The following is a 13219-nucleotide window of genomic DNA, read 5'->3' on the forward strand; positions in this document are numbered from 1 at the left end:
TCTGTTGTTACATTACTTCAATAAAGATTAAATGTGATGGAACAGTCTCAGTGTGTGATCTATTCAGGCTTTCATCACAATGGTATGTGTGCTACCTGTTCAGTGAGATAACATGATGAGATTAACCTCTAAACTCATTTTTGGGATTTTGATCTGCAGTCACTCAACAACAGCAGTGATAATGACACACAGTAAAATCAATAAAAGCTTCTTATGCTACTGAAAGGAGGAGGAGGAGGAGAATAAGAATAAGAATAAGAAGTAGTTATTTCTGGCTTATTAATATACATTAACACTTATAATTGCACCTGCTTGTGTTGCCTAGCCCCCCCTCTGCTGTTTGGACTGTATATAGCTTTATGTAAATAGTTTTATTCTAATTTCAAGCTAAATGCTAACTAAGGGGGTTAACCTTTCTTTCTAGTATGTGTCCTCGTCGAATAACTAACCTTATGCATGAGTGCTAGCATGTTTTTTTGCAGCCCTTTTTCTCTCTCTTATCTCTAACCTCGAGCTCCTGTCGAAACCGCAGGTATCGCTCAGTTTCAGGTGTTGCAAGTCGCGTGCGTAAACACACAGGTGCACGCTGGGTATTGTAGTGGCCAACCCCGCGCGAGGCCACTCCTCCTCCGGTGCTCCTGCATTGTTTTAAACTTCCAGTCCCGAAATGCTCCGTGTGCCCGAGAGCAGACAGAGCAAACAGAGCTGCTGTAATGTGAGGAGGGCCGACTCTCACAGACACGCCCTACAAGAAGCAGTGTAAATGATAGTGGACTGGCCTCTTTTTCTGGCAGCGCGCTGAGGCAAAAACTACAACCATCTCATGACGACGGTGAGATCAAACTTTGCTCTCTTTTGTTTCTCGTGTTTGACGGTGTTGCTGTTCTCTGGTTTTCGTAAATTAGGAAGTGCTTTATTAACGTGTAACTACAGCGTGTACACACCTGTTGGGAGGCTGGTGGCTGTCAAGTGTGGTCGTGGTTAGTGAAGCTGGAAGCTCTGAATCTGTGCTGCTGGGTGTTTGGGGTTATTAATACATATTTGAGAATACTTTCAGCTGATTCAATGGACCAAACATACCCAATATTGTGATCAGGACAGTTTATAAAGCAGGAAAGGTTGCTCTACTGCAGAAATCCCAGCACAGTGTACGTGAAATGAGCCTGTCTTGTCTTGTGTATTATAGACATCTCTACTGTCAGCAGTACAGTGGTATTGCCCTTTTACAAGCCCTGAGAGAACCGGCTACTGTGTCATAGGCTTGACAAGACCAACCTGTTTTTGTGCACTGGTGTAAGAAACCACATTATTGATAACTGACTCACTGTGGCAAGTCATGAATGGGTAGAGTCCTTTTACACAAACAAGTGACAGACAGAAGAGTTCAGGCTTTATTCCCTCTTTTGGAACAGTTTCTGTCAGACACAGGAAGGCCTGCGGAAAGCCCTGAGGCTCGCGGTGCTGAGAGAAACATAGCTGAGACAGAACAATAACTTCACTCACATGCCTTTTATTGTGGAGGTAGCTGTTGTTGACATGTGTCACAGCATTTCAAAGTATGTGTCTGCTTATCTATACGGTTGGAGCTGCGACAAAGGCTGGGAGATGTGATCTTAAAGTATTATTGCAATATTTTAGACTATAACTCAATACAAGATATGTATCTCGCTATTCTGAAAGCTCCTTAAAAGCATAAAAACAATTATGACAATATCTTTGACCAATTACCTTGTTATTAATGCTGCAACAGTATTGTAGAGATGACAACTGGTACCTTCACAAAGTGTTAACACAGTCAAATTTTTGATAATCATCATTAATGTTTCTATGTTGACATCACTTTTCTGTAATGCAGCCCTTAAAACAAGGAAATGACAACACTTACTACAATATCCAAAATGAAACACAAGATATAGTCTCATATCACGATATGATATTGATTAGGGGTGTACCAAAATATCGATACTACAATATATCGCGATATTTCGTCTTGAGGTACGTTATCGATACATTGGCGCCAAATATGGATATTTAACAATATTTAAGTTGCGGTCAGTGTGTGTGTTAAGAAGAGCCACTACTAACATTTACTTTTATTTAATCAATTTATCTGCCTGTTATTTTCTTTATTTTTTATCTCTTCTAAAATTAAAATAGGAAGTAATGGAAAAACACTTATCGCAATCTCTAAGAAGCACGGAGAACTAGTTTAATTGCTTGTTTTGTCGAAACAACAGTCAAAAAGATTTCAAATGATAGAAGACTACAAAAATCAGACAGCATTCATATTTTGAGAATCTGTAGTCAATAAAGTCAGTAGCTTTAATAATGACTAGACTCACAGAATTGTTGATATTTTTGCAAACCAGCTAGCCAATTTCTGGGATAATTGTTTCAGTATTTGATAAGCTGTATTAATAAGTATCGAAGTTAATAAGTATATTATGTAATGTAGTGTTGGGCAATATAGTAACATTACATCGTTATTGTAATATGAGACTATAAATCATCTTAGATATTGGATATCGTAATATCATTATATGACTTCGGTGTTGTTTTTTCCTGGTTTTAAAGGCTGCTTGACAGTAAAGTGATGTAATTTCCTTGTTCTAATACCTGCCTTTACACATTAAGTCATTAGATCCACATTACTACGGTTATTTATCAAAAATGTTGCTGTAAATGCAATATCAATATCAAAATTATGGTAATATTTGATTTTGTCACCAAATCTGAGCATTTATGAAGTGCTTGTCAAAATATTTAGATTAGAATATCCAAATCACAGAAGCTTAATTTTTTGATAAAGGTAAAAATTATGTGGAAAATTATAATGAGCAACTGTAGTGCAGCATTGTTGGTCTCAACTACAAACCTTTTTCTCTAGATGTAAGAAAAAATGTTTGGCACAGACCCAAACAAATGTCACATCATCATAATTTTAATAGTTTTTCAGTGAAACTGAAAATAGTGAAGCAAAAATGATTACTCCCATTAACCCTGACTCAATCATCAGTATTACAATCATTACATTTTAAAATGATCACAGTTTTTAACATATGGTGCTGCCTTAGTTGTGATACATATGATGCATCGCGATATAGCCTACAAATTTTGCAATAAAGGCCATATCACCCAGCCCAAGAATAATGTAAGGTATGAATAAACTGAATAGAGCTTTTTAGACAAGTAAAAGTTTCAGCTACAATGACTATATAGTATAAAAATATCAAGCTCAATAGTTTTTATCTTTACAGATGAAAACATGGCAGCTAGAAGAACAACGTCCTTTCGTCGTGTTGGGAGTCTGATGCGGAGTAAATCTGAGGGGACACTGATTGATCTGGACGACAGTGTTTCAGCCAGTGACAACCTGAACGGTAAAAATCCTCCTTTTGAAGCATAAACAGATATATTTAACAGACGTCCTAACCAAGCTTTGATATTTTTACAGGTTTGTTCGGGACACGGACACCACAGAACTCAGACCAACTGCTTTTACAGCCAGAAGTTGCACTTTCTGTTCAGTCAAAAAACCCCTTTTGGAACAAACTGTCTGGATCAAATCCTTTCCTAGATGACATTGTACACAGTAGCACAGACAAACACATTTCCAACACAGCAAACTCAAAACAAGACGATAAAAAGCATTTGGACACAAACAACGATGACGCCAGTACTTCGTCTTCCGATGAGGGCAATGTGGGGAACTTTTTGGAAAATAAACACAAAGTTAACAACAGATCGGGGAGATGGAGAAGTGCTTCAGACATTCTTGGTGATCTGGAGAGAAAAGTGCCAAAACGGGAGGACAGCTTCAGGCCGCCTGGGCCGGTGCTGAACCCAGATTTTGAGTGGCTAAAGAACGACAGAGAGGCCTATAAGATGGCTTGGCTGAGCCACAGGCAGCTAACCCGCTCATGCCTGGACTTAAACCTGATGAGCCAGAGTCCAGGGTGGGCTCAGACCCAGGCCACAGACTTTCAGGTCATCTGCAAGATCGGCCATGCTGGAGGCTCGGTACAGTTGCCAGAATCAGAAATATGCATCCATATCCCAACGGGTCATGTTCCTCCGGGAGAGGTCCAGGAAGTTACACTTAAGGCGATGCTGGACCCTCCTCCTGGACTCAATAACAACTATGTGACAACCATGAGTCCACTTGTGGAGGTGGTCCTTGGCAACATCAGCACAAAGGAGGGTATCTCTCTGGACATTAAGCTGTCTGGAAAGGTGAAGAGCGACCCGATTAGTGAGGTTATGACTACCATGGTGGGGCTGGTGTCCAACAAAAGAGAGGGACCTTATCTAAAAGTGAACGACTGCTACATTCACAAGAACATGATGCAGATGAAGCTCCAGGATCTGAAGACACATTTTTATGTGGTTGCAGTCGCGGAGGCGTCTGCAATCGAGCCCCCTGCTACATCAGTGTGGGATTACCTTGAACGTCAAATCACAGTGGCAGTTTATGGCCCCAGGTACATCCATCCATCATTCAAGGTTGTAATAGTGGTTTGCAGTCATGAGCATGTTCCACCGAAGCTTCCGTTTTCAGTCGTCTGCAAAGGAAACAAAAACCAGCCTCTACTTTTGCTGCAGCTTTGGGGGAAACACAGTTTTAAGCCAGAGAAAGTGAACAACTTTAATGTTGCTCTTACTCTCACAGACTCTGTGTTTAAAATCAAACCTGAGGACAAACTGAAAGAAGTGAGACAAAGTCAGCTCAAAATAGGAACAGTGTTGCATCTGCCAGTTGCGTTATCTTGTGCTAGTAATGCGGAAATGACTCCTTTTAAATTGGACCTACAAGTGAACGAATCCAACGCTGCAACTGTTGCACATTTCCACGTGCCTTCCCCTCCCACGGCACCCATCAGATCTGAAAAGCGAGTGTCAAGGCAGGTAGAAAAGCGGATTGAAATGGCTAGAGCCCCACCTATTCCTGAGGAAAGTTTCCCAGATTCCCTCAAATTCACAGACAGACCTGTGAACCTACAGTGGTACGGTGTAGCCCTGAAGTCAGTGCTCCGTCAGCCACGAGTAGACTACCTTCTGGAGTATTTCAAGGGCGACACTGTGGCTCTTCTCTCCAGAGACACTGTGAGGTCAGTGGGTAACTCAAAAGTGAAGGAGTGGTATATCGGATTCCTCCGAGGCAGGACCGGTTTGGTTCACTGCAAAAACATCAAGCTCATAACCAGAGACCAGGTGATCGACTTCACCGGCATTCACCTCACCACAGAGGTCCTCCTGGACAACATGACGCTGCCCTTCAAGAAGCTTACTTACATGTACTCCAACATCCAGACACTCGTCACTGAGCACATAACCAGCTGGAGAGCTTTTGCCGATGCCTTACAGTACAAGAACTTGTCGCTTGACACCATCACACGTAGGTACGCTGAAACTGAGGCTGATAAAGTGGCCAGTGTGCTTGAAAAGCTGAAGGAAGACTGCCACGCCGAGAAGACCAGGAAAAAGTTTCTGCATGAGCTCATGGTGGTAAGAACACAACCTAGCTTCAATGTATGCTTTGATTCCCTGCATTGTCCATGGTTTTCTGATCTTCCGTGATGTGTATCTCTGTACTTAGGGTCTGTTGAAGATGGACTCTGTGAATGTTGTGACGCAGCTGATACAGAACACAGTCATTCTGTCCACCGCTGTCGAGCTAGGAACACGATGGAGAGAGCTCGCAGAGAAGATGGGAAAACTCTCTAGTGCTCAGATAGCAGGATATGAGGCTCCGCACCGAGGGAAGAGTGGAGAAGTCGGTCCCCAGGTAAGTCTAACACATTACATAGCATGTAATGGATATAATAATACTAATCACTGATGGAATCTATTTAAGTACATGTACTCATGTACTGTACTTCTCTACAATTTTGAGATATTTGTACTCTATTTAAGTATTTCCATTTTCTGCTACTTTAAACTTCCTCTCCACTTCATTTTGAAGGCAAATATTGAACTTTTGACTGTACTTAATTCATTTCATGATGTTAGTAGCACATCTCTTAAATTAATGATTTTATCGGCCATCAGATTACATACAAAACAAAAAAAATTGTTGCCGTAATCAGAAAAGTTTTGAATATCAGATTGGATAATTGCCAAGCCGAAAATCATAGCATACAGTTCACACATACATATCAATATACTGTATGTATTTTTTACATTTGATTGTACTTTTGATATATAAATACATTCATTGCCAGAAATCACTTTTGGCACTTAAGACTTTTACTCAAATACTAGTGGTATTAGGGGTGGTTAATCGGCCCAATTTCCCGATTCGATTCGATTCCGATTATTGAAGTTTCAATTCGATTACAAATCGATTTTCGATTATTAACGATTATCGATTCGATTTTCAATTATTAACGATTATTGATCTTCCATTCACCATCAGTCAGCTGCTGAATTATTTTACTTATCTTTTGAGTAACACCTCACAGCACCTTCAATATTGTATAGTGTAACTGTAATATCAAAATTATTATTTTTTAATTTGTTTTAAATGTAGTGTTTCACTGTTAAAAGAAAGCTGCCAAGCTCAGCAGCCGGACTCATGTTAGAAGCATTGTTGGTGACGAGAACCAGGGCGTGTTTCTCTATTCCCCACTCGTCTGCCATTGCTTTGAGAAACTCACACATATTTGTGCTTGTGTGGCTATCATCCATAGCTTTCGCCTGAAGTACGTAGGACATTAGCTTCCATTAACTGCTGACATAATGAGCTGTAACGGTCACATATAAGACTGTGAGCAGAGTTGAAGGACACTTGCACGGAAAGGTTTGTCTCCTTGTAAAGATTTGGAATCAATTTAAGTGTGAAAAAGCTCCGGGATGGAATAACATATCTTGGCTCCAGACTGTGGACCATGTAGCGGAAGCCAGTAAGAGGAGGACTCCAGTTTGTATTACTATTTAAAAAAAAAAATAATAATAATATTTTTTTTTTTTTTTAAATTGATTTTTGGAAATGTAATCATTGAATCATAATCGTCAATATTATAATCGCAATTAATCAATAATCGATTTTTTTCACCACCCCTAAGTGGTATGGCTGACTTTCACTTACTAAATCAATATTTCAACACAATATCTTTACTTTTACTCAAGTATGATTTTTGGTCATTTTTTTAACAACACTGATGATGATAAAAACAACAACAACAACAATAATAATAATAATAGTGTACTAATAATCATCATCATCATCATCATACTGTAAGATATGTTATAAGATTGATATAAAACGGGGAAGATTAGTTAGTTAGTTATTTAGTTAGTTAGTTAGTTAGTTAAAGGCTAATTTTCTTTACTTCCCTATGACAGTAAATATCTTTGCATTGAGGACAAAACAAGACATTTGAGGATGATATCCAAGGCTTTAGGAAATTGACATTCTTTGCCATTCTTTTGACAGTTCTTGTGGATAGTTGAAAAGGGAGTAAAATAACAAAGAGCTGCTAATGTATTTATTAAGAAGCTTGTAAACAAGTAAAAGGGCTTTTAAAACAATCCTAAAAGATAAGAGGAGCCAGGTTAGGTTAGATAAGAACCTATGTATTTCTTTTGTCCCAGCTTAAAGCTTGGCAGCAAAGTTCTAGTTAAAATGGAGTAGATAATACTGATGTCATGGAGTTTCCAACATCTAGTGAATATGATTTGCATTTTATTCAGTATTTCCTGCTCTGTTTCAGTCGATGTGGAAGCCCGCCTATGACTTTCTGTACTCCTGGAGTCTGCGTTACGGAGACAGCTACAGGGACATGATCCAGGATCTACACCTGTTCCTGGACAAAATGAAAAACCCTGCCACCAAGCAGTGGAGGCAGCTGACCGGCGCCCTCATCACAGTGAACTGTCTTGATCTCTTTCGAGCCTCCGCGTACCCAAACTCCTAAACTTGATGCAAGTGTGCCCTACAGATGATCTCCACGCACTTGAGAAAACCAGAGAGGTTTTGTTACACAGCATCAAGGTGTGAATGCTGTTTTCGATGTTACTCGGCTCTCTAGAAGCAACTTTATTAGAACTCAATCAGGGTACTTGCACTATATGTTTAGATTTCACTTGATGAGTATAGAATATATGAAGAAATGTCACTTCAGCTTTCAAACAGAAGAAAATGAAATGTAGTTGGTCTCTTTTCTCTTTATGTCTGCAAATGTGATGGAGCCTTAAAGTGAAATTTCATTTTGGTAGATCATTTTCAGTTGAATGTTTGATCATCAGTTCAGCTGTCCTTGGTACACTATTGACACTACACTGGATATCAATAATCTCAAAAGCTGAATCAACATTTGTTTTTGATCTTTTATTCCTGTGCCTTTTTCTTGTCCGACTGATCAGTGACTGAAAAGAGGATCAACAGTGAAAATCTGAAGGGACAGCGGGATGTATTTCATGCTAAAACAAGATAGCCCGTTTGCTAACATTAGCATTCAGCCACTTCCCAGCTAACTTTACCGTTTGCTCACATCCAGTGTGTTTCACTAGCCTGGCTTGATAAATGAGTCCAACATGTTCATTGATATTTCAGAATTAATTTGCATCTTTCCTATGCTGTTGTGTAGCACTATCACACAGTGATGTTAGCCAGAAAGTGGTTGAATGCTAACATTAGCCTCGCTGTTGTCAAACATAAGCTAATGGCTTGTCAAATGTGCTGTTTTCCCTCAAAATATGCCCTGATGTTCTACTAGATTTTCAATATCCATCATCTTTAAAGATGCAGATCAATCAGGATGCTGTGAACAATAATTTGTCAGCAGGACAATATTTTAGCTTCCCACCCTGAGCATGATGTCCGAGGAAAATGGCCACTATGTGAATATGGTCTATTCAGATACTCAAAGCAACGTTATGGAACATTTTAACATTAGAATAACAGATTCAAACTCATTTTGGTAGTACAGTGAGAGGGAAAGATCACAGCATTACATACATGTTTACTTCAACATCCAAGTTGTTATAATGTAATGTGTTTTGTTTGTAGTCATCACCTACATTACATCCGACAAATTGTTACGGACATGGGATTTTTATTTACGACAGCGGTGTTGCAATCAGAAACTTGGGGGGGTGGGGGGTCACACAAAATGCCAATTTCCACATAATGTTGCTTTAATGCATTTACTGTTTCTGTAAACCTGCATCACCTAAAGAGCAGGTTTCTGAATAATTATTTATGCATCTAGTTTCTTGTACCACATTACTTAAATCACTGAGTGTAATCAGTTTGTTTTTATATGGATCCCCTTTATCGATCCTGTGAAAGTTTATATCAGAGGGATTTTTTGGATTTTATTGTTGAGAGATGAGAAAACCGATAAATGTGAACACTGTTACTAACTAGCAATACGGTACGTTAATCCGTATTGAAGTTCTTGTGCTGAAAATGAGAATGTTCTACCAAAGTGAAAGTTTCGTGATGCCAGCAAACAAACCTTAAAGATGCTACTATACGAGTGTCATAAACTGTTGTTGTCTTAAATATTAGTATATGTGCTATTTTTATACTGTAATGTTATGTTTTAGATATGTACAAAGCAGATAATTTCAAATATGGTGTTCAGTGTAACCGTTACATATAATGTGCGTGTGTTGATGTTTTGTATGATTATTTGTTTATTGCCAAATGGAAACCTCATTGTTCAGAGTGGTGCCACAAGTACGAAGTGCCTTCACTTACTGAAATGTTACAACAATGACTCATATCTTTGGTACAGAAATGGAGATTTGTTGTTTGAGATATTAATAAATATTAACTGCAGGAAACTATCTGAGATAATAAGATGACAAAAAAAATACTACACCTGTTATTCAAACCATAGTTTAATACCTAACAACTGACATTTGTGACTTTTCTTTTTTTACATTTCTGCCTCTAGCTAAACAGTATTTATTTTTGGCCTTTATGGCTTTAATTGATAGAACAGCTTGAAGACATGACAGGAAACAGGATGAGAGAGAGGGGGAGTGACACACAGCAAAGGGCCCCAGGCCGGGACTCCAACCAGGGTCCGCTGCTGTGAGGACAAAGCCTCTGTACATGGGACGCCTGCTCTACCAACTGAGCTAAATGGCACCCCTCCCTGAAGTGTTTACCACTGATTCTCTCTGACTGTTTGCTTTTCCCGTCACTATTTGTTTAAGCCAGTTTCAGCTGAGAGCATTGTGTGTTGGATCTCCATCAAACAGAGAGCACGACTTGTTGAACCGACTTTACTTTGGCTCTTTGAGTACACCTCAGGAAAAGTAAATCAAATAATGAAACTGGTATCAGGCAGCAAAGTGAACTGATTCAATCCCCAGGCTGAGACTGATTGTATAAGTTGTACTTAAAAGGTTCTTTATGTAAGAGCTGATGATAAAGATTAAGTAGGAACACCAAGGTCAATAACAGTAATTTGAAACTGTGGATTAGATGTTTCATAATACGCCAAACAAGAAATTATTTGCTCATTGCTCCTGAGATTTTCTCATTAAGATAACACATTTTGTATAAACATCCATCAGACAGATTAGTCATATCCTGCCTCCTTTATTACCCTTTAATACCTCCTGGTCAGCCAGAACTATGTCACTTCTCTGGCAGAAAGTAAAGAAAAAACAAGGAATTGTACCACATGATTTAGTGTTAAGCTTAATGGTTGGAAAAACATGGAAAAAACATGATTGAGAAGGATTAAGAGGAAATTTTTCCTAAAACATAACGGAAACATAAAGAAGATGAAGCACAGATCTGCTCTCACGCTGACACAAATCCAATCTTCACACAAGGTGTAAAGTGTATGCAAACATTAATTAAGTGACTTTCAAAACAAATGAATGTCGCTAAGTTTGAAGCATTTATTAGCGCACTCCCTCTGGCCGTACAGTATCTGCAGCCCTGTGAGCTGCTCTCACTGCATCCTCTGTTAGGGAGCACGGAGAGGACAGAGGTTCATTGTTTCAGTAAGAGTTGAACATGAATGAGGGTCAGTTCAGAGGAAGGTCTCTCCGTCAGTTTATCTACCTGAAGGCCAAACACGTGACTCGTCCCAGATAAAAAGCTGACAATGAGTCATAGAAGAAAAAAACTCATAAGTGATTAATTCAATCAAATACAGAACATTGTTGCTCTGGCTGTGAACATCAAACGTTTATGATTTATTGTAATGTATAGATATATATACACGTGTTTGTATGTGAATATGTATCTTATGCTTGGATGATTGTACGTGCTTGAATGAACTATACATACATGATAAATGGCTTTAAGTGTACAAAAGATCTTATAGAGTTATTACAGTTACTAAGACAAAATACTGTGTGCATTACTGATGGTTTTACAGGGAAATGAGGGGAAACAAATGAAAAATGTTTGAGGCCTCCAATTTAAAAATGGACACTGCCTTTTTAGGTCCCCATTTTTCAAATGCAGCGAGGCATTAAACCCTGTGACTAATGAAATGTGACTGCTTTGTTTTGGGAGCCTTTTATAGCGGCAGGGTGAGAGGGCAGATAACATGCAGTTAACTATAATGAGCACTGCTGGCTGTCTGAGGCTTTACCTTGTTGTACAACATGAAATATTTCACCTTTTGTTATTTATGTCACCCACAGACACTTTAACATGTCGATGATGCTGCTAGACAGGGTCAGCGTCAGAGAATGCTTACTATCAGCCCAGTTGCCATGATAAAATGTTGACACATTCAAATGTGTATGCTTGATTTGCATAATAAACATTTATACAATACAAGTCATATCCTGTCCTCATTATATGTATATGAGCAAATGTGGACATTGCAGCTGGGCAAGCAGACTGCCGAGAGACAGCTGGTCGAGATGCCTTTTCAACATTAAACCGCTGGATATTTTAGACAAGATGTCGGCACAGTTCCCATCCGTGTCAGGGAGGACAGAGCTGAGTAGGCCAAAATATAATCTCTCTCCAACCCTAACCAAGTGTTTATTTTTATGCCTGAACATAACAAGACCATAAGCACAGCATTCAGACAACATCAAATTGACAATTGTACATAATGAAAATGTAAAATTGTAACATATGTGTAAGCTTCCAACATATCTGTGGTGGGCAGAAATGTGCATTCCCAACACTTATTGTGGTGATTGGGTTGTAACATGAAGTCACTACCAAACAGCAAAGGATGTATTTTACTTAATCACAAAAAAGCTTAAAATAGAAACTGAAAATATTGATGCATATCTACAAAATACAGGAACACTAAAGGCTTTTTTCTGAAAGACAAGCATCCATCAAGCCTTATTTAAAGGTCCAGTGTGTAGGATTTAGTGGCATCTTGCAGTGAGGTTGCTGGAGTCAGTGTTTCTTTTGTCCATTCTGCGCTACAGTAGAAACATAGCTGCAAAAGGAAGCACCCTCACAAAGGATTCATTCTAAGGAGACAAAAAACTGTTATTCTTTTATTGGATTAGGGAAAATCATCACCCTCAATACATTGAGAATGTAATTCAGAAATTTCTGAAGACATTTCTGTCCAGTAGCCTGCAGCCTGAGTGGATCAATTTTCTGAATCTGAAATTCTCCCACTGTCCAGTGTTTGGAATTTCATTAAATGAACAGCATGGGTAATATTCTGAACATAGAGAAGTATGTTTTGGATATAAGTTTGCATAAATGGTGAGTGCTTATAAACAAACTCTCAGAACTCTCTGTATCTGGATTATCTTGCAGTGCTGAGCACAGTATTTATTTCAGTCTATTTTGACAGATGAACCTCTGCATATTAAAGTAATCATGCCGCCCTCTACTGTTTGATTGCAACATCCAAACTGAGAGTATTGTCAAATGTTTTATTAAAAACAGCTAGTGTCATCGGTTTACAACAATAAAGTTGTTTTACCATTAAGTGAGGCTTTGTCTGCTATAATTATCGGTGTTGTTATTCTGAGTGACTCAGTCTCCATTAGGTGACAGCTATTTTTTCTTGCTTTGAGTTTGCTGGCATTTATGGACCAGGAAGTACACCAGGAAAATGAACACACCACAATAGAGCCACCGCAACACTGGCTTGTTATGACATACCACATTTACTCATCCTCCTTTTCGAGAGTAGGCTGAAGTTTGACTCATCTCATGTTTTTGTCCGTTTCTCAGTAGACCGCTGTCTGTCTTATTTTTACCTCTATGCACACCAAACAGCATTTTTAGTTGTTAGAAGGGCTGACTCTGACC

The 13219-nt window shown here is 38.9% G+C and overlaps 1 protein-coding gene across 1 annotated transcript; it reads left to right on the forward strand.

The window, feature by feature from the left end:
- Positions 1-691: 691 nt before the first annotated feature.
- Positions 692-11761, forward strand: macc1 (MET transcriptional regulator MACC1). Its single transcript, XM_030392490.1, has 5 exons — positions 692-832; positions 3258-3380; positions 3455-5505; positions 5597-5785; positions 7713-11761. The coding sequence occupies exons 2-5, from the start codon at positions 3266-3268 to the stop codon at positions 7914-7916; spliced, it is 2559 nt and encodes an 852-aa protein (XP_030248350.1). The 5' UTR covers positions 692-832; positions 3258-3265; the 3' UTR covers positions 7917-11761.
- Positions 11762-13219: the final 1458 nt, after the last annotated feature.

The sequence above is a fragment of the Sparus aurata genome, chromosome 17, assembly GCF_900880675.1.
Source record: "Sparus aurata chromosome 17, fSpaAur1.1, whole genome shotgun sequence".
In the NCBI taxonomy this organism is placed as follows: Eukaryota; Metazoa; Chordata; class Actinopteri; order Spariformes; family Sparidae; genus Sparus; species Sparus aurata.

Excerpts from the sequence above, each read along its gene's own strand:
- macc1 (XM_030392490.1), top strand. The coding sequence starts at position 3,266 with ATGGCAGCTAGAAGAACAACGTCCTTTCGTCGTGTTGGGAGTCTGATG. Across the intron at positions 3,381-3,454 it reads AGCCAGTGACAACCTGAACG|GTTTGTTCGGGACACGGACA; the intron begins GTAAAAATCCTC and ends ATATTTTTACAG. Across the intron at positions 5,786-7,712 it reads GTGGAGAAGTCGGTCCCCAG|TCGATGTGGAAGCCCGCCTA; the intron begins GTAAGTCTAACA and ends GCTCTGTTTCAG.